At 42.2% G+C, this 21,386-nt stretch overlaps 2 protein-coding genes across 8 annotated transcripts in view; both read right to left on the bottom strand.

The window, feature by feature from the left end:
* Positions 1-8,872, bottom strand: part of carmil2 (capping protein regulator and myosin 1 linker 2) — a 36,833-nt gene extending 27,961 nt beyond the window's left edge. The window contains exons 1-4 of one of the 4 annotated variants that reach the window (XM_041221457.1): positions 8,671-8,872; positions 7,240-7,334; positions 3,039-3,089; positions 960-1,019 (exon numbers count right to left, since the gene is read on the bottom strand). In XM_041221457.1, coding sequence (XP_041077391.1) covers positions 960-1,019; positions 3,039-3,089; positions 7,240-7,334; positions 8,671-8,713 — 249 coding nt within the window. In that variant the 5' untranslated portion in view covers positions 8,714-8,872. Of the gene's footprint in view, positions 1-959; positions 1,020-1,355; positions 1,652-3,038; positions 3,090-7,239; positions 7,335-8,670 lie in introns of those variants that run through there. The other 3 variants (XM_041221458.1, XM_041221456.1, XM_041221459.1) reach the window with 3 other exon arrangements.
* Positions 8,873-11,838: 2,966 nt separating this feature from the next.
* ctcf (CCCTC-binding factor (zinc finger protein)) lies at positions 11,839-20,700 on the bottom strand. Of its 4 annotated transcripts, none has more exons than XM_041222176.1 (11): positions 20,544-20,700; positions 17,083-17,941; positions 16,766-16,936; positions 16,443-16,576; positions 16,064-16,184; positions 15,726-15,875; positions 15,413-15,573; positions 14,185-14,367; positions 13,947-14,091; positions 13,605-13,805; positions 11,839-13,314 (listed from the first exon to the last, which is right to left on the bottom strand). In XM_041222176.1, exons 2-11 carry the CDS (start codon positions 17,930-17,932, stop codon positions 13,127-13,129), a joined length of 2,304 nt encoding a protein of 767 aa, XP_041078110.1. In that variant the 5' UTR covers positions 17,933-17,941; positions 20,544-20,700; the 3' UTR covers positions 11,839-13,126. The 4 variants fall into 4 exon arrangements, with proteins under 4 accessions (XP_041078110.1, XP_041078111.1, XP_041078113.1 ...); XM_041222177.1 differs by lacking the exon at positions 20,544-20,700 and adding an exon at positions 20,337-20,450; XM_041222179.1 differs by lacking the exon at positions 20,544-20,700 and adding an exon at positions 20,057-20,275.
* Positions 20,701-21,386: the final 686 nt, after the last annotated feature.

Below are 21,386 nucleotides of genomic sequence, written 5' to 3'. Positions count from 1 at the left end.
CTGACACCTACTTCTTGTTAGAGTACAATGCGAGATACGCACACATAAGTGACAATGCAGGGCTGTGTGCTGCATGAATGGGGCACATTTATAAATCTTTCCACTACAAACTTAATACACAGGTTCAAATTAGGAAAAAACCCACAGATCAATACTAACACTGGATGAGACGTCAATGGACCCAAGCAGGTAGATTAAACTGTCAGCAAGCCTCAGTACCAGGATTTCTAAATTCTTTACACTACTTAAATCACAGTACAGAATTAACAATGCCAAGATTCATCAGTCATAATTGGATACAACTTTTATTAATATGATACTTATTGGAGTACAGGTTTCAACAATTAAGAATTAAGATTGTAACAATTCTACCTGGGAAACACACACACACACGCACACACACACACACACACACACACACACACACACACACACAAAACAGATTGAACCTTGGTACAGAGAAGTCAATTTGCAGAAGAGTTTAAAGCCATCACTTTCTGTTTCCGTGTTTCACCCTCCCTGTATAAAAATGCTTGGGTTGATGCGAAAGAGTCTGTTTGTTTTATATAAAAGTAATTACTTTGCAAATTCCAGATACTTTTATAGCGATATATTACTTTATTTGTTTATGTATTTTGCCAGGCAGCACGTTGTGAAATTGAAACTCATTGCAAGGTAAAAACAAAAAAAGAAGAAAGAAAGAAAGTGCTCTACCACCAGTTGAGGAGCTGGCTGTATGATGTAAACACTCTGCAAATACTGAACCCATTAGAAACCTTTCCACATACATCATCCACACAACAGCTTTTACATGGAAAAACTGGACCACATTCATGCCAGCATTGCCAATGATACATTCAGCATCTCAGATGCCAATTATAAAACTTGCTCTACAGTGCTCTATTTCCAGATCGGCACATACAAGACTGAAGTAATGAATACTCAATCCTGATGCTTACCTGGGTGATGTCTTTTATGATGATGGCACAGATCTCTAAATAGCTGAAAGAGCTGTCCACCTGCAGTCAGAGAAGGGAAGGATGGGGTTAGCAGAGAAAGCAGAATGAAGTAGTTCTGGCATATTCAGAGCAGTAGGTAGAGCACATGAAACAATACGCACACTGTCTGTTTCTCTGTACAGGAAGCTGGGAGGTGAGACTGGACATTGAGAGGGGGCGGGGCAAAAGGGAGGACACTTCAGGGAGCCAAATAAGGCAGTCCTGTCTCCACTAGCCCCTTAGCAAGCTCTAATGGCCACAGCAGCTCCATAGCAACACAAACATACTCACCAAGCTAATTTATTTTAGATTGTGAAACTGAAGTACAACGATAATGCAGACAACACACATAACTACCTGCTTCTGCGACAGCTAGTCTCCATGGCTCCTAAGTAGGTTTTATTTCTATGGCATCATGCCAATTGCCGGGACAGCTGTGTAAAATATTTCTTAAAGTTAATGACTTGCCATCCATAACCTTCCCCTGAAACCTTGGCTGATATTTCTATCAGCCTGTGTAACTGTCTGGTTATACAGTAGATGGTACTTCCTAAAAACAGTTCTGCATGTTTCATGTTTATTTACTCACAATCACCTGTACAGCAGCATACACAGAACTGCAGTATAGATACTCTGTGCAGCTCTGGCTAAAAGCTTTGCATAACCTATATCTTTAGGGTTAGACCTAAAAAATAAAATGCACCTGCATCCTCAACAAACACCTCACAACTGGTCTCCATGGAGATCGCTGGACAGTCAGAGCCTGGCCATGCACCTGCATCAATCAATCAATCAATATTTATTTTATATAGCACCTTTCATAGTGGACCACCATCACAAAGTACTTTACAAGATAGTGAGGAACACTATCCTCAACAAACACCTCACAACTGGTCTCCATGGAGATCACTGGACAGTCAGAGCCTGGCCATGCACCTGCATCAATCAATCAATCAATATTTATTTTATATAGCACCTTTCATAGTGGACCACCATCACAAAACTTTACAAGATATCCTCAACAAACACCTCACAACTGGTCTCCATGGAGATCGCTGGACAGTCAGAGCCTGGCCATGCACCTGCATCAATCAATCAATCAATATTTATTTTATATAGCACCTTTCATAGTGGACCACCATCACAAAGTACTTTACAAGATAGTGAGGAACACTATCCTCAACAAACACCTCACAACTGGTCTCCATCAGCCCAGGAACCACAACAGGTCCTCGTCCTGTGTAGGTCATGGCTTGTGGTTATTTTATGATCAGCTGGGCTGGATTGCATTTCCCTTTATGAAAATAAGATGACTCTAGAAGCCCAGGCTGGATTAATGAAGCTCTCACTCCACTATCCATTCTGATAGATGAATCTCATGAATAGCCCACGTCACCTGGAATGATGATGGTGCAGCCAAATGATTCCTGCAAAGTGCAGGAGCTGACGTACTGTACTCCTAGAGTTCCCAACACAACGCTGGAGGTACAAGGTTGATATGATTGTTTTCATCAAGATTCATCATTAAAACTCAACTTAAGTAACTTACAACTTACCAGTAAATAAACAATTAGTGTTCCTTTGCAATACTAGTTGTTTAAACCAAAAGACCCCACAGTGTGTGCCAAGAGACGGGAGATGTGAATCTGAGATAAGTGAGTCAGGGGGCTATACTTAGAGACAGGTTTAAAAAACAAACAGGAAGAGTGCTTGCAGAGGAAAAGTGCAGCTGCCACCTCCTCTATACTGAGCTGCAGATGCTAGCTAATGGGCTGCCTGGCTTTGCTGATGAGCTCCAGATCTCCAGGTGAATATTGAGCCCAGTCCTTACCAGCCAGCTGTAGGTACAGCTGGGTTTGGAGGGTTATACAGTGTTATGCACCTGTTGTGAAAGCGCTGTAATAAAGCAGACACAGAGTCAACATTGACTTTGATGCATTTAATACAACATTGCACCGAGTCAAACCAAACACTCCTCATGACAGCCTCCTTCTGGGATTACAGTGTTACCATGGCGATTCACTTTTAAACACTGCTTACCTTGACAGGTAGGCTAGGCTGCAGTATGTGTGCCCTCCATAATGTCATCACCTGGAGCAGGGAAGAGAGCCAGTCATTAGAAAAAGAAGAGAGCTTTACTCAAGGCAAATGCAAGAGACGAGGCAGATAGCCCCCTTGGTTAGGAAACTGAAGTTCGATAGGACCCCACTGGGCTTGTGCGTTTGCTAGCAAACCTGAATCAGCACTGTTAATAATAACCCACTTGGTTCAGATGGGTTTATTACCAACTGGAATGAAACAAAACAAACAAACAAACAAAAACAAGACAAAAAACAAACTGCAGTATTGGTGCTTGTTTCAGTATCTTCTGCCAGCGAGTCCTGTATTGTACAGCTGCCATTATAGTTTACCAATTTCATTATTTAATACATAATTTATTGTGTGTATATACAAATATATGAATGAGAGAGAGAGCGAGAGAGAGAGAGAGAGAGAGAGAGAGAGAGAGAGAGAGAGAGATATTTTTATTATGTACACATGCATTATATGGAAACTAAATAAAACATGTATTTTAAGAAACAATATGAAAAATCAAACCTTGTTTCTAACAAGCTGCAATGTTGTGGCTCTGAAGCCTTTTTGAAGTACAGAAAGAACCCAGTACTTGCAGCCCCTATAGAGACCTCTGTGTGTGTGAGTGAGCTCTGCATTGTAACCCCTGTAGAGACCTGTGTGTGTGAGTGAGCTCTGCATTGCCCTGTAGAGAGCTGTGTGTGTGAGCTCTGCATTGCCCTGTAGAGAGCTGTGTGTGTGAGCTCTGCATTGCCCTGTAGAGAGCTGTGTGTGTGAGCTCTGCATTGCCCTGTAGAGAGCTGTGTGTGTGAGTGAGCTCTGCATTGCTCTGTAGAGACCTGTGTGTGTGACTGAGCTCTGCATTGCTCTGTAGAGATCTGTGTGTGTGACTGAGCTCTGCATTGCTCTGTAGAGAGCTGTGTGTGTGACTGAGCTCTGCATTGCTCCTGTGTGTGTGTAGCTCTGCATTGCTCTGTAGAGACCTGTGTGTGTGACTGAGCTCTGCATTGCTCTGTAGAGAGCTGTGTGTGTGACTGAGCTCTGCATTGCCCTGTAGAGAGCTGTGTGTGTGACTGAGCTCTGCATTGCTCTGTAGAGACCTGTGTGTGTGACTGAGCTCTGCATTTCTCTGTAGAGATCTGTGTGTGTGAGTGAGCTCTGCATTGCTCTGTAGAGAGCTGTGTGTGTGAGTGAGCTCTACATTTCTCTGTAGAGATCTGTGTGTGTGAGTGAGCTCTGCATTGCTCTGTAGAGATCTGTGTGTGTGAGTGAGCTCTGCATTGCTCTGTAGAGACCTGTGTGTGTGAGTGAGCTCTGCATTGCTCTGTAGAGATCTGTGTGTGTGAGTGAGCTCTGCATTGCTCTGTAGAGACCTGTGTGTGTGAGTGAGCTCTGCATTGCTCTGTAGAGAGCTGTGTGTGTGAGTGAGCTCTGCATTGCTCTGTAGAGACCTGTGTGTGTGAGTGAGCTCTGCATTGCTCTGTAGAGACCTGTGTGTGTGAGTGAGCTCTGCATTGCTCTGTAGAGACCTGTGTGTGTGAGTGAGCTCTGCATTGCTCTGTAGAGAGCTGTGTGTGTGAGTGAGCTCTGCATTGCTCTGTAGAGACCTGTGTGTGAGTGAGCTCTGCATTGCTCTGTAGAGACCTGTGTGTGTGACTGAGCTCTGCATTGCTCTGTAGAGACCTGTGTGTGTGTGTGAGCTCTGCATTGCCCTGTAGAGAGCTGTGTGTGTGAGTGAGCTCTGCATTGCCCTGTAGAGAGCTGTGTGTGTGAGTGAGCTCTGCATTGCTCTGTAGAGACCTGTGTGTGTGACTTAGCTCTGCATTGCTCTGTAGAGACCTGTGTGTGACTGAGCTATGCATTGCAGCCCCTTTACCATGCTACAGTGTAGTGGACAGCAAAGCTGAAGAAGCAATCATTCTATTATTCACATCTAGCTCTTCTTCCTGGCATCCAGGTCAGGGTCCATTGTGTAGACTGGGCTGCTTTACGAAAGATTGAAACAGGTAACTTCAATTGGTGTGGATTGCTGCTCTCTTCACACAGCAGTCAGCTTTTCTTTTTGCCGTTTCTTTCGGAATGGAAAACTCACCAAATCAGCACCATTGACCTGGGGATCAGCACTTTGCTTTAGAGTAGAGCTCAATCTGAACAACAGGATGATCAGTTTCCGACGCTCGAGCCGACAGGCAGAATCAAAGCGAAGGAAAAAGATTGCTGTTCTTAAATAAATTGAGCTGGTTAGAGGAAATCTTAGCCTAGGGTCTGTGTGTGTGTGTGAGTCACCCCGGCTGTCTCTGTGAAACGCTGGTGACTCACCAGCAGAGAGAGAGAGAGAGAGAGAGAGAGAGAGAGAGAGAGAGAGAGAGAGAGAGAGAGAGAGAGAGAGAGAGAGAGAGACTTTGATGTGTCTGAGCTGTTTCCTTAGAAGTGCTTCATTGCAGTCCCTGTAGAGATCTGTGTGTGTGAGTGAGCTCTGCATTGCCCTGTAGTGAGCTGTGTGTGTGAGTGAGCTCTGCATTGCCCTGTAGTGAGCTGTGTGTGTGAGTGAGCTCTGCATTGCCCTGTAGAGAGCTGTGTGTGTGAGTGAGATCTGCATTGCCCTGTAGAGAGCTGCATGTATGAATGGGAGTCTTATTTCCATCTCTGCAACACATAAAAAAAAACAGGAAATAAACACATAGTATAGAAAACGTGACTCCAGCTGCCCTGAAAATATGGGACACGGGACCTGTCATCACTGCATGAGAAACCCTGCTGAGGAATACCTGACTGACTGCCGGACCAGAACCGTGAACGTCATAGAAATGGATTTGCTGTTATCAGCCCTTTCACTTTTTTTCAAAGTTGTGGGAGTAAAAACAGCAGTTTGCTTCCAGTAACAGTATGTTGAGCCGCCCCCTTTCATTTTCCATTGTTTCAACGGAGCAGCGATTTGCAAAGCGGGAGTGAGAGCAAACAGATAAAAGCAGGGGCAGAGCCTAGTGAAGAGAACACATGGGCCCAGACAGCCCTCAAACCATCTCCTAGTGAAAGCATGGTAAAGCATAGGTTAACACTGTAAAGAACAGCAAGGGCTGCTAAAGCATAATAATAAACATGACACCCCTCACTATGACAGGTGGAGCTGTGCAGTAGGATGCTGTAACTGGGATGCCCCTCACTATGACAGGTGAAGCTGTGTAGTAGGATGCTGTAACTGGGACGCCCCTCACTATGACAGGTGAAGCTGTGCAGTGGAGTGGTGGGGCTCAGTCTCTCTGTCTCGGACCCCAGCAGATGCTGCATTGAATCAATCGTGAGAAGACAAGCCCTGTGGTTAACCACCTGGCTGTTCGGTTAATAGCTGTGAACTGAAGATTTATTTAAAATCAGGTTTTGTTATCCTGGCAGTGGTCTAAACCCCAACACACTGGGATATCATGTGTAGTGTGCAGCTGCATCGCTAGCATTACTGTTATACCGACTCATGTGAGTGCAGTCGCTTTTATCCATTTCAAAAGTTTAAGCCTGCTTGGCTTTTGCATTTCATCTTAAACTGTATGTTCTGTTTTGTTCACTAAAGTCATGCTGTCTGTATAAATATGGGAAAGAAAATGCTTTGATTCAAGAGCTTAGATCTCATTTCAATGGGGCCCTGGAAGATTTGAACCTCTTTACCATGATACAGTGCAGTGGACAGCAAAGCAGCAGAAGCAATCATTCTATTATTCACATCTAGCTCTTCTTCCTGGCATCCAGGTCAGGGTCCATTGTGTAGACTGGGTTGCTTTACGAAAGATTAAAACAGGTAACTTCAATTGGTGTGGATTGCTGCTCTCTCCACAGAGCTGTCAGCTTTTCTTTTTGCCGTTTCTACCGGAATGGAAAACTCGCCAAATCAGCACCATTGACCTGGGGATCAGCACTTTGCTTTAGAGGAGAGCTCAATCTGAACAACAGGATGATCAGTTTCCGACGCTCGAGCCGACAGGCAGAATCAAAGCGAAGGAAAAAGATAAAGACATTGCTGTTCTTAAATAAATTGAGCTGGTTAGAGGAAATCTTAGCCTAGGGTCTGTGTGTGTGTGTGAGTCACCCCGGCTCTCTCTGTGAAACGCTGGTGACTCACCAGCAGAGAGAGAGAGAGAGAGAGAGAGAGAGAGAGAGAGAGAGCTGCTAGGCTCACCAGGATTCTTTCCTCGGTCTTTGATTTGGAGCGATTCAGCCGGATCCTTCCCATGAACTGGATGTTCTCTGGCTTTAGGAATTTAGAGATGCTGTCTGTTCAAAACAAAACAAGCAAACAGTTAGACATGATCACAGAAAGAGGACTGCCTGCTCGGTGGGTGAAAGCTGGGTCAACCTACTAATGCAGTATTGGAGTTTGGGAGGTAGGCAGAGGTGACTGAAAATACAAGTGCTGCTATGAGATGCAAAATAGATACAACAAAGAAAAACAAACAATCAACCAATCAATTAAAATGCAGAATCAAAGCCCACAGTGACTGGTGGCAAACATCCTGGAGGTACTGTAACCTCACTTCAAACAAACAGATACGTGTGTGTGATTGTCATTCTTGTTGCATGACTTTTCTAGATTCCAGGTGGCTCCGGATGCCACACTTTGAGCAAGGTGAACCGGAATTCTCAGCAGGGCAGCACAGACTGATTATTGAATTACTGGCATGGAGCTCCGCACAGAACTCAGGCGCTGCCAATCTGGTGAGGGGCATTGCTGTTGATTGGACTAATTCACCATTCAAATGAAAAGAAGCAGCTGCCTGGGTTTGTGCTTTTCTTAGACTCTGTGGAGGAGAGCAGTGATCCAGGCCAATCCAAGCAGCTGCAGTGGCCCTTGTCTGTGGAGAGACTCATCTGAATAAATGGTTAGTGTGGCTCTAGCGCTAAAGAATCCCGCAAACTCACAACCATCAGAAAAAACAGAACCACTAACTATGGATACCAGGCTTTGTAGTTTGTGAAACAAGATTTAAACTGCAGTATGCCCCCCCCCCTGCCAGACTACCGCAATGGAGCTGGGTCTATATCACAAGTAGTCTGTTCCCTTGAATTGTTTCAGCATGCATAGTCTTGCAAGTTTGCTGCCAGCCTGTAACCCAGGTGGAAGAACACATAACCCATGTGAGATTTGTGGTAAAATAGCTTTGAATTAATAAGTCTGAATGCGCAACGGATGCAATTTTAATTAAAACTGTCGACACAAAGGACCATTCATCATGACACATCTTTTACTGGATGTGTACTCGCAGTGCAAGTCTTCTCTCTTGTCGTTACAAAGAAACTAGCTGTGTAAGGGCATTCTGACTGAAGCAGAAAATCTAGAACCGACATACATATGCCACAACTACTAGATTTTTTTTAAAATTACGTAGCTGATCTAAATTAAGAAGCAAAAGTACATCTCCGAATAAAGGTAGTTTTGATCCAAGGCTGGTTGAGAAGTCTCCTTTGGTTCACTCTCGTTTCTCTTGCCCTGGGTGTCCCGCTGACAGCACTGAATGCAGGGACGGGATGTTTTTTTTTTTAAATCACACAATAAAACAAGCTTTTAAAAGCAACGCAAGCGTACAGAGCCTGTGCACCGAGGGTGCCCTACCTTGCAGCCCGTAGGAGATTGCAGGCTTGGGGTTCACAGCCATCGCAGCACCAACCTGTTTGCAAGAGAGCAGCAGCCAGCACCACCACCGCTTGACAATACAACAGGGCAAAGATTACACATCCTGCTAGAAAACCACACTCCGACTGAGAAACAGCAATCTCACAGTGGAAGCGTCTTCCTTCGGAACACGTCATCAGACAGGGCGCCAATACCATACAAGGCCTACCTGTGCTGTTGTGAACCGTCCCTGCAGAGCTCTTGAAAGGGTCCTATTCACAGAACTGTTTAAAGAACTGTTTTCTTAAGGACTGCTTTTTTTAAAGCCTATTTTGATTCATTAAACCAAGCTTGCGTTCATGGAGCCTTTTTCCAACTGTTAAAGAGGATTTAGAAGGGTATTCTCTCACTCTAAGAGAATGTTTATAAACACTGCTAAGAAACAGTCCTTAAAAAACTCCTTAAAAACAGTCCTTAAAGTTTTGTGAATACTGTCTTTACAGCTGCTTTCTTTTAACAACTGTCTGGTGCAAGGCTTGGTGTGCAGGGGCCCCTGCACTTTGATAGGGTCAATGCAATGAATAACTAAGGGAGGACCTGGGTGGGGGTTAACTGGTTTGTTTAAAGCGTTCAGAACATTGTTGGAACACAGACCTTGACTGGAAGGGCCTATCCCTGGTCTAGGCAGCAGGTCCTCATGCTGGCTCCTTTGTATGCTACTGTATTACGCTGAGTGGTATGTAACATGCATCTTTTCCAGCACATCTATTTTTCATCAGCAGATCTCTTGATAAACTCTCTCTCTCTCTCTCTCTCTCTCTCTCTCTCTATATATATATATATATATATATATATATATATATATATATATATATATATATATAATGTGCAGGGAATTGGAAACTCAAACCCATGACTCAAGGGGAGACAAACACTTAATTCTGTCAAACACATTCCCAGTCAACCAGTCATACACTCAACCACCAGCAGAGGGAGCACACCTATGTACCATGCATTCACAGAACTGCAAAAAAAGATAGCTCTAGGTTTTTGTTCTTATTTGACAAGATAACCTTTACTAGAGAGAGACTGTCAAAATAGTTAGCACTTTCATTACACTTTCATTGCATGCCAGAATTTGTATTTCAGAGAACACAAAGGTAACTGGTTTTCTTACCTAAGTACTGGGCTATCTCTACCCTGGGGGGGGGGGGGGGGGGGTTCCTGGTCTCCAGATTGGCTCCTCAGGTGTTATTATCCTGAAACTTCCTCCCGTGTTCTGATTGGCTCACAGTTGTTCGACTAGGGTCTGGTGTGCGCGCCTCAATGGCCCCTGGGGGTGTGGTTATCTCGGGGTAAACCACTTCCTGTTTTTCATCATTTTTTAAATTACAGCATTGTGAAGACTAGGCAGTACATTTCATTATACATGTGTGTGTGTGTGTGTGTGTGTGTGTATATATATATATATATATGTATTACTATGTTGAGGTATCATTTAAATCCGGTTACAATGTAATATAATTAAGCAATTAAGCAATTAAATTAAATATTTATTAATATTTACTGCATGCAATTCTGTTACTGTGACAACAGACAATACATTAAAAAACATGCAGAAGGATAAACATTATTTTCCCAGTCATATAAGTTAAAGTAAAAAAGCCCCACACCATCAATATCTGTATTTATTTTAAAAAGTACCAAATATATATATATATATATATATATATATATATATATATATATATATTTTTTTTTTTTTTTTTTTTTTTTTGCAGCACAGACCAAAACATACGGTCCTGCCTGCTAGGCTAAGAGACACTATTTCTGACAATTCTTCAGATTTTAAATAAGCTCTTGTTTTTCAGTTTGCTATATTGATGGGATGCTCCAACTGTTAAGAGATCATGTGAAAAGCAACACGCATTTACTCACCCAATTAGCACTTTAGAAGGGTTTAAGCTAGAAGTGCATTTAATTACTGCTGTGCATGATGCACAGAGGAAGGCCGCCAACCCACTTGGCTCCTATTTTTTGTGTCGTGCTTCTGCTCACCTTTGTGAAAATGCAAATGCAAAAAAAATAAGCCATCATTAAATTGAGTGTTAATGTGTGTGTGTGTGTTGGTTCACATACTTTATATTCAGGTTTAATTGTAGGGTCACCACTGCAGCCAGATTGATACAGAACAGGCTATATACAATAAAACCCATTTTATCTGAACTGCTCTGAGGACGGCTCAATGAAACAGACTTTTATTTTTTGATGAAAATGGAGAAGAGGCAGGTTTGGATAAGGGGTGGATGGATTTTATTTATGCAATTTCCCCCAGATGGCAGCTGCTTTAAGTCTAGTCACAGGCACAAAGCACATCCATTATTGTTGCCATACTTCATTGAGTAGTATTTTTGCATTGGTTGTTTATTTTGTAGACACCTTTAGCCAAGGCGACTTACATCTCCACATTACAATTAGCTATGCCATAAATACAGTAGTTTCAGCTTGAGGTTGTGCAGTATATGACAAGTTGCATGTGAGATTTTATTAATTTGGGTGGACTTGGCATGACCTTTAAATTCTCAACACAACTTGTTCATACATAATCTGGAACAAACTGGTATGCTCGCTTGCCAACCACTCTGCATCTAGAATGTATATAAACTAGTTTCGCAGAAGACAAACAAGCAGCACAATAAACATAAAAATGATATTTCTGTAGCATGCTTGCAGAGCCTATTCAACAGGTAATCTTTTTGTTAAAAGCATCACAGATTTGAAATATTACTACACAAAAATGGTTCTGGGCCAAAAAAGCCTTTTAATTACATGCACGATTTAAGTACCAGTTTCAAACCCCAAAGTATTAAGCAAATGTATGTTCATGTAAACACATCCCAATAAATTCTATCTAACAAGTGAACCTATATAGTAGCATACAAATATAACTTCCCAATATCTCTATTACATCCAAAAAAACATTTTGCTATGCTGTTTTGTCAGAATGATGGCTATCATTGAAATCATATGGGAAATACTTTGATTGGCATGTACACTAAGCCAGATAGCTTCAATTATTCAAATGAATCTGTGCATGTAAAAACTAATGACAATGTGTGCAAAGCAGGCTACCTGGATTATAGAAACATTTGCAACACACCACACAGATTAGGTCAATTTCTTTTTTTATTAGCTGTACAGCAATACATTCTCCAGCCCCTCTTTCTTTGCCCCCCCCCCAGTTTTTTTCATCCACTGTAGAAGTTCACACAGTACAGCAAAAGTACAAAAATGCATCAACCTAGAACTTGAAGAGCTAAACAAAGCAATTTAAATGCAATACATAGAACAGAAGAAATTCCGTTCTGAATCAGCAAAATTGTCATGTAAAAGCTTACGTATTTTAACAAGGGACAAACTTCCATATACAAGCACCCTCTCACTCCTCAATGTTATACATTGCCCCTTTTCTTTAAACCCCACATAAACGCACATATCCAACCCCTAGTTAATTACAAACTCAATTTCTGAGGATCAGGGTTTTAAATCTTGCTTCTCGGTTCATATATAAATGATACAGAACAAGTTTAGAGCTACAAAAAAAAAAAAAAAAAAATTGTGATGACCTAAACATAATCTTTTAAAATGTACATTTAAAAAAGCTCTTTCCCCACCCCAATTAATATTGTCTGTTGGTGTGCTCTGAAACATCCCAAATCCTTTAATCTGCAAGCAAAAGTCAAATAAAAAAAACCTGCATGATTTTATAGTAATTTTGCACATTTTACACACTATAGATTAGCAGAAGTCCAAAGCTACTGTTAAGATGCTGTCCTCCCAGCATTTACAATGTCTTAAAATCGCTAGAAAAAGGTTAAAATGTAGAAAACAAAAGAAAAATTATTTACAAGACCTTAAGCGGAGATGCTTTGTACAACATAATCTTAGAGGCTTTAATATTGTGATGCCAAGATTAAGACATCTTAAACCTGAATCACTTATTGAACTGTTAGGAGATCCATAACCTCAACTGGGTCAAATTCACAACGATGCAGAGTATACCCACATTGTAATAATGAGACGAAGGACAACACAAAGAATACAACCTTCCCCCTACAGCAGTGATATAACCAGGACTGTACAAAGCATCTTGCAGTTTCAGGATGAGCACTGTGAAAAAATCCAACCACTTCCCCCAGCTTCACAGAAAAACTGTGGTCTTAATATCTTCCCTTCACCGCCCTCCTCCCACACTATCACTCAAAATAAAAAAAATAAAAAAGCAACCCAGCGCACTGCTTAGCAATCTTCACGGCGCTCAAGTGGTCTAAAGAAAAGCAAGTACAGAAGCATAACACCAAAAACAAGTTGCTTTTGAACAAAAACAAAAATTATGAAAAAAGTGGAAAGGGGAACAGAGAACCACACAGAACACAAGCATGTTGCTTCTCTCCCATCACCGGTCCATCATACTGAGAATCATCTCCGGGGTCAGATCCCCGTTGGGAGCCGCCTCCACTACAGGCAGCTGGACCGCCTCACTCTCCATTTCCTCCAGGGGCACCTCTGGTTCCTTCTTCACCTCCACTATGATGTTCTCAATGGTACCAGTAGACTCATCTTCAACCTGTATGATGGCTGCAGCTAAGAGAGGGAAAGAAATTAATTAAATTTACTACTTCAATGCACAACACATTGCTCCAGTGATCAAAGTTAAACATTAAAGTTTGAATATATTTATTAAAAAACAATTAAAATAAATAAATAATAATAAAAAAAAAATCAGTAAGTAATCTGCCACAGCATGTGTTAGTTAGTCCAATGAAAACAAAGCCAAACTATAATCCCAATTTGAAAACACTGCCTTTCGTTGGCACGCGCAGGGTATTGGAGGCAGGTGTTTGAACCTCAGGAATGCAGTGAAGCACACTTACGTGGAGCAGGTTTTGGTGCGTTAGCCTTGCCAGGGGGTCGGCCTCGTTTTCTCTTAGCTGGGGTGGGCAGAGGGGCAAGTGGTTCCTCCTCGACCTCCACAAGATCAGCCTGAGCTTCAGCCTCCGCCTCTGCTTCTGCTTCAGCGAGGTCGTCCTCATCCTCCTCCTCAATGTCTTCCAGTTCAGGATCTGCATGCTCCTCTGAAAGGAAGGATTCTTTAAGCACTGTGTCTACAGACAGAGATGGCATCTGAGCCTTTGAAACTGGAGGTCAACCTTGTCCACTACGAGCAGGGAGCGGAAACACACACACCACCACACTGGGTATTATTTGACTCTTACCGCTATCATCATCGTCATCATCATCATCTTTCTTGCAGCGCATTTTCTTCTTCCTTCCAACCCTGGTCTTTTTAGGTGTGGCTCCGTTCTCACTTTCCATGGAGTCTGGTCCACAGCAGTTCTCTGCATGCCGAGCCATGGTGTTCTGGAAAGGGAAAACATTGCTTTAGTAAGAAATAGAAGTTCACATTAAAAACAACAATTCAATTGTTAACACTTTTTCTTTCTAAAAACGTACCCTGCGTGTAAATGTTTTACCACATTTGGTGCAGACAAAGGAGGTGGGCACAAAGCTGGGATCATGGTAACGCCTGAAGTGCATGTCCAAAAGCTGTTTCTGCCTGAAGGTTTTGTCGCAACTGCTGCAGGCATACGGCTTCTCTCCTGTATGGGTTCGTTTGTGCATCACCATGTGGCGTTCCTAACAAGCGACAAAAGCAGGAATATTTGTCAATTTTAAATTGGGAGCTGTATTCCGAGGGTTAGATTAAGAATCGCAATAACACAAACTGAGATTTAGCAACACATTCACTGCCGGATCGCCCAAAAGCAATGCATTAGTTTTAATCTTCTGCAACCATTCAACAAACCATTCAGTACTGTTTAGAAGACATCAAATAAATAGTCAGTCACACATTATCCTAGAACACTGTCTCACACATTTGCTCTCCATTAGTTACCTATACTGGAAAACAGGGGACCAATATTACAAAATACAGCAATAAGCAGAAGCAACTTGGGCATTACCAAATTCAGTCGTTCAACCTGATTGTGTATTAACCCTTTGAGGTCCTATGTCGGACTAGGTCCGACATTACAATTTTCCCTTTCCAGTCCGATGTCGGACCCTGTCCGACAAAAAGATGTAAAGCACAGGTCCCTAGTCAGTTTTTCTCTGAAAAAAGCAGAGAAAACCTTTCAATGACCGAGTGAGACTAACAGGAGCCAAGAAAAAGAAAAAGGGGGGCGTATCCGATAGCCCCATGCACCAGATATAACACGGACACAAACAAATGATAGCTGCTTCTGCATCCAGCTCTCAAAGAATATCAGACATTTGCAGAGCTTATTTTATAGTAATAAAATAATGACTTTGATCACATTACTGAGGAGTTTGGTGATAAAACGAGTGATCAGGAGAGGATTTCAGTATGCACATCTATAGAGGTATGTGAAAAATACAGCGAACAAGGGGTGGGGCTTGGCTTGAGATACAGTACTGAGTGTCCTTTAGGATTTCAGTGCCTTTTAAACTTGTTTTACTCAAAAAAATGATATAAAACAGCGCAGGTAAAATAAACTGCGAGCGTGAAACTAAACTGGCCTGACAAGCGCTGAATAAATGGACTGCAAAGGGTTAAGCTGCCAGTATAAAATGTATCCATCACACCAGGCAAAACACAAATTGCTGTTTGAGTGGTGATGCTTAAGCACATCTCCCAGTGTGTTTCTCTCTCTCTCCTCACCTGTCTACAAGCATAGTCACACAGCTCACACTTGAAGCGCTTCTCATTCTTGTGAGACTTCTGGTGTTGAATTAGAGCATAGCGCTCATGGAACACAGCTTCACAGTAACGGCACTTCTTCCCCTGCTCAATGTACGAGTGCTGCTTTCTCAAATGAACACCTACAAAAAGAAAAACACAGGCTGAATTTCAATCGCACGCATAAATATCTGGGAACATACAAGACATACCAGCTGACATTGTTCCTCTGCGAAGCATCACACACACAAACGTGATAGTACAGTATTGCACATTACAGCAATGAATGGCTCACCCAGGTCACTCTTTCTGGCTATTACAGTGTCACAGTGAGGACAATGAAATTTGGCCACATTCTCTGTGTGTTTCTGCAGAATGTGCATCTTCATAGTGCCGCTCTGAGTGAAGCGAGCATGACAGATGTAACATTCGTAAGGCTTCTCTCCTGTGTGGTGGGGAAAAAAAATAAATAAATAAAAAAAGGGCAAGCTAATAAACTCAGAATTTCTCATACAAGAAAATGCCTGAATGTTGCATTCTAACATGTTTCTAAAACCACCAAAAGACCGTCCCTTCTATTCTCTCCAAGCCTAACTGCAGTTCTTCACACCTGCTTGGTTATGGAGTGCTTACCTGAATGGGTCCTCATGTGTCTCTTCAGTTTGTAGGTGTCCCTGCTGGCATAGCTGCACAAGCTGCACTGGAATGGGCGCTCTCCAGTATGGGAGCGGATGTGGCGTTTTAACTTGCTGACCTGGGAAAGTCAAGCCAGCTGATGAGGGCACGCAGTTCTTTAAAAGATCAGGCACATTATTCATTTTAATTCTAATCAAATGGTTACTGTTACATTAAATAATAAGGTGCCAACGTTCTGTGGGGGAGGAAGCCGCAGAGATTCTGCGTGTAGCAAAAGCTAGTACAATACAGGAAATGGACTGCTAAACCGGTATGAAAAATAAGCTTTACGCGATTACCGACACCGTTTATAGCTTCAGGATAGGCATTCCCTCACCTCTACACTGGCATAGTCACACATAGAGCACTTGAACGGTTTCTCATGGGTATGTTTGTAGCGGCGATGTCTGACCAGCTCTCCACTGGTCACAAAGGCCATGTCACAGTCTTGACATTTGTGTGGTCTGGTTCCTAAAGGAAAGCAAAAAAAAAAAAAAACACATTTGAAGCAACCTGCGAAAAGCATACATCTATTGACATCTTGTGGAGATTTTAAAGTTGCATTTTTACGAAGAGCATATTACTGCCGTGTAACTACACTGGGGGGCAAAAGTTAGTGAATGGCAGACCCTGAATTTAAGGCTCCATGAGAAAGCATACCTGTGTGGGTGTTAAGGTGGTTTCTTAGCAGCGTCACTGTTCTGAAAGCTCTGCCACACAGGTGACATTTGTGAGGCCTTTCATCAGTGTGGCTCTTCATGTGCCGGTCCAGATTCGAACGACGGGGACAGGTGTAGCTACACAACTCGCACTGGAATGTTTTCTTCACACCTGAAATTAACAGAAATACATAAAATAAACTAATAAATTTAAGCATTTTGAATTACTAGAGTAGCTGGTAGTCTATTCACATATCATATAGGACAGTATACTGCCTAGTTGAATGTAAAATCCTCCCCATGCCATGACTGCCTCACCTTTCTTTTTAATCTTGGTCGGCTTGGGCTGCTTCATGTTCCCCACGACTTTCTCAGCGTTGACTTCTGAAAGCAGGCCCTCCTGCTGCTCCTCTTCAAAGTCATAAACAGACACGTCCATGTCCTTGCCCTCTTCGGTGTTGTAACGCAGCTTGCTCTTTTTGGTTTTCTTGGACTTCTTGGAGGGTGGCTGGTAGTCGGGATCCTTCTGCCATGAGCTGTCTTCGTTCTGCTGGGACTGCTGCTGCTGCTGCTGCTGCTGTTGTTCAATCTGCTGCTGTTGGTGGTGCAGCTCTTCTTGCTCCACTGTCTCCACCTCCCCGTTGGCACCCACCTTGACCACCTGGAAGCCCTCGGGCAATGGCAGTGTGTGGCAGATCACTGGATCCCCTTCTTTGGGCATGTTCTCGTAGGTGCCCTGGAACTCCTCCACAGTGGCAGAACTCACCGGTACGGACACTGGAACAGGCACCTGCACCAACTGCAGCTCCCCAAGGTTGATGGGCTGCTCCTCCATATTGACCACCTGCAACGTAATTATCTGGGTTTCGTCCACTGTGGTCTCTCCTCCCTCCTGGTGTACATCAGTTTCCAGGACTTCTGTCTTCATCTGGAGTAGGGTGGGGTCCAGCTGCTCCATCAACACCATATCCACATTGCTATTGACATTGACGTCCTGGACCATCTCTCCAGCAACCTGCTCTTCTGATCCGTCAGGTTGGCCCTGCACCAGGACGTCAGTCTCCTCCTCCGGACCCCCGTCGCGCCTCCTTTGGTACGTCTTGCGCTCTTTCCCTTTGGAGAAGGTCTCTCCTTCATCCACGACTGCTTCATTCTCCTCTGTCTCCATGGTTATAACCTACAGAAAAAAAAAATACAAAGGAGTCTATTTATGAGTCATGTGTATTACTATTATAAATTAGATTACAACTGTCTAGACCCCAAATAGATTTGTGTTAAGCATACAGAAATAAGCTGTTAATTAGTTTGCTTTCAAGTTTTAAAATAAATACAAAACTATCTCAGACGCTTCACTGTCGTCGTAAAAAATATCACCTCCCGAGTCCCACCCCAACAGGCTATCTTCTAAAAACTTGTTTTGCTAGAAAATAAGAGAAAGAAGAAAGTGTATTTGGAGGACCCAACATGTTCTTACTGAAAAAAATAAGCTTTAAAAAACTATGCAATAATAATAAGTATGAAAAACATATTTTCTTGGTCTAGGATTCATTTATTAAAGCAATAACAGTATAACCCTACTTGAAGATGCTGTTGTGCATTCCTAAGACTGCATTAGTTTGGACCCACTAAAACATTCACATTGTTCTTGGTACACTATTTTGGTGTTGCTTTTCCTCATTGGCCAAATATTGCACTTGGCCTTTTGTTTCCAAAGTGTTGCTTTCAGACAGTCACCCAGCAGGGTTACAGGACTTGTAAATAAAATAATAAATAGTCAATTGCTTTCTACTCTGTACTTGCTTGTTCAACATATTCCAAGATTACCTGCATCAGCAATGGAAATTTCATCTTTCTAGAAATCTGACTTCACGGGTGACCTCAGCTGGAACCTGTCTGAACACTTGCTGACAACTAGCTACACTGCCACCTGTTGAGAATAAGATGCTTAACAAATAAACAAAACACAAACCTGCATGCATAGTTTCTTATAACAGATGTAGTCAAAATGGATTTTAAAAAGAAATCTTGATGTTGCACTATGCACTTACTACCCTGAAAGTAGCTGCATTACAAGACTAATCGACAGGGGCCTTGTGTTTACATTGAACACAATAAAAAAATAACATTTTTGGCAGTACAATCATTCAATTACTGCACTTTTGTTTGCTCGGTGCGGACTCTGTATATTCGCTAGATGGATATGTGTAATCAACCATAGTAGTTCATTACCTTGCCATATGTTTCTAATGATACTGGTAGTCTAACAATGCATATTTAAAAACATTACCTTATTCAATTACAAGTTTTATCCAAACAAGTGCATTGTGTTATTTTGCAAAGGCTGCAATCAATTTAAAGTGATTTAAAGTGTTCTGGCAACTAAAACAGTTCATTGCATGCATTTTAAATAATTTCCTATATTTGATCTACGTTGTTCTTACTTAATATGGAACCCCGATATTTTGTAATCTACAAATCATTTAATTTGTGCACAAAGCATAATTTAAAATAAATGTATAAAATGCTGTTAAGTATGGTATTACATTTACTTAAATAAACAAGGTATTACATAAATAAATACATAGCTCATTTAATTGTAATTTAAAAACACATTCTCGTGTTTTGATGGACTACACACACAATAATAAATTATTATTTTGGAGGTAATAGCCATAGCAGCGCTACCAAAAAATACATAAATACATTAATTACGTGAACGATTTCAAACACAAAAACTCCATAAAGTTGAACCATACTCTTTCAGTTTCATGTCTGACGAAAATGTTGCATTGCAACCTCCGTCCTAAATTACGTTTTTGAACCAGCCAGATTGTAGAGGGAGCTCTCAAGTGTTTATCCGATTTCGACGTTAGGTGGAAAGGTGGCTCGTTTGAAAATAGGCGTACCATGCAGCAAGACCCAATAACTAGTTCGAAACACTGTTGGGAGGTGGCGGGGTTTAATAGTTTAAAAAGGTAAATACCCCCATCTTCTACTGTACTTTAGTAGATCGATAAGCTTAAATAATATCAATTTACAACCAATACTAAAAAGCACACTTCTGGTTAATAAATGATACACGATCTGGTTTGCATTGCCAGTAAACATTAACCAGACGTGGTAAAGTAAAGGCGTCTCTAGCTGACCTTTGCGATTTTAGATTGCATTGTACCATACCGTACAGTCCAGTACGTGTGTATTTACTCACTGCTGTAAATATATTTACGAAAAAGGTTGCAAAAGAAGTTAAAAATAGGTTGTCATCGACCAAAGCAAAAGGCAGCATACATACCGTTTATCGAAACCACAGAAGCGAATGTAACATTGTTTTTGGGGGGAACACACTTACATTGTACAGACTAGGGTATACAAATACCACCATTCGATTTGAAATATTTACATAGAGATGTTTTAATGTGTTAATATGTCTATATTCTGGAATCAATTATTCCTGCCAGTCGCGGGTTTCTGTCTAAAGAGGAAACAAAGAAAAAGAAAATGGACGCCTGGCCTAAACGTATCTACAAAAGAGCGAAGCCTTTAAAAAAAATCCATCCGTAGCAAAATATTACCTAATTAGGGCTGCAAAAGGCTAAATACTTGAACATTATCCCGAACTTCTGGCTTATAAATGTTTTTTCCTAAATTTTCAATAACGATAGAGGGAGACAAACACCCCCCGCCAGCCGCCAGGACCGGAGCCCCATCGTGACACCTAGAGGCCGGAGAAAGCTCCTGCAAAAAAAAAAACATTTTTCGAAAAAGTAACGCATTTCTACCTGCTTTTTTCTGCGTAATTTCTCCTTAGATGTAAGTTAAAGCACGGGTTCGTGTCTGGGATGGCGATACGCAGCGCTGGGCTCCTCCGGAGCTTTTAATCCTCTCCCGCTATAGCAGAGTAGGCTCTGCACAAAATGGCGGCCCGGAGCCGGTGACTGCGCCTGCGCGGAAAGATTCGCCCGGGGGAGGGAGGGGGGAGGGGGGGGAGTGCATTGTGGGGATTGGCCGAGAGAGGCGCCACTTTTGAATCCGAGCGTCCCTGCGTCATCGGAGCTGTCCTGTAACGGTTGTTGTCAGGAAAACACAGACACAGGCTATCCCACAGACACAGGCTTTCTGATTACTTGAGCTTGCAAATTAATGCAAATGCATTGGACTGCACTGTATAAAAATAAAATGACTATATACAACAACACCGTTGTCTAATAAATACACCTGAGTGTATTACAAATTGTGGCATCTTTTCATGTAACAGATGGCTTGAAAATGTAAAGTGATGTAATACTCACAACTACCACTGTGTGTGTGTGTCACCAAAAATATGTTTTAAGTTTGATGTTCAATCTGAGCAACTGTGGCTTGGTAGGCCTGGGGTTTACAGTACAGTGATGTCATAATAAAAGTCTCGATTTGCACGGGGAGGGGTGGCTAGGAGCCAGTGGTGCAGTGGAGCAGGAATGCAGTTCCGGTGCTATTTCTATAGGCAGCGCAGGCACCATCGTTCTGCCACGGACACACACGTAAAGCATTCTGACAAGAGACACTAGTTTAATGATCTAAACAGCAGGGGGTTTTAATCAAGCCCTCCCTTCTTCTTTGTTCTTGTGCCGGGGTGTGTAAAG

This window comes from Polyodon spathula, chromosome 21 (assembly GCF_017654505.1).
Source record: "Polyodon spathula isolate WHYD16114869_AA chromosome 21, ASM1765450v1, whole genome shotgun sequence".
Classification (NCBI taxonomy): Eukaryota; Metazoa; Chordata; class Actinopteri; order Acipenseriformes; family Polyodontidae; genus Polyodon; species Polyodon spathula.
Note: the sequence above shows the minus strand (reverse complement) of the source record. Positions and strands in the feature narration are given on the sequence as shown.

Excerpts from the sequence above, each read along its gene's own strand:
- ctcf (XM_041222175.1), bottom strand. The coding sequence starts at position 18,612 with ATGAAATTTCCATTGCTGATGCAG. Across the intron at positions 16,937-17,082 it reads GACCAAGATTAAAAAGAAAG|GTGTGAAGAAAACATTCCAG; the intron begins GTGAGGCAGTCA and ends TGTTAATTTCAG. Across the intron at positions 14,368-15,412 it reads GTGACTATGCTTGTAGACAG|GAACGCCACATGGTGATGCA; the intron begins GTGAGGAGAGAG and ends GTCGCTTGTTAG.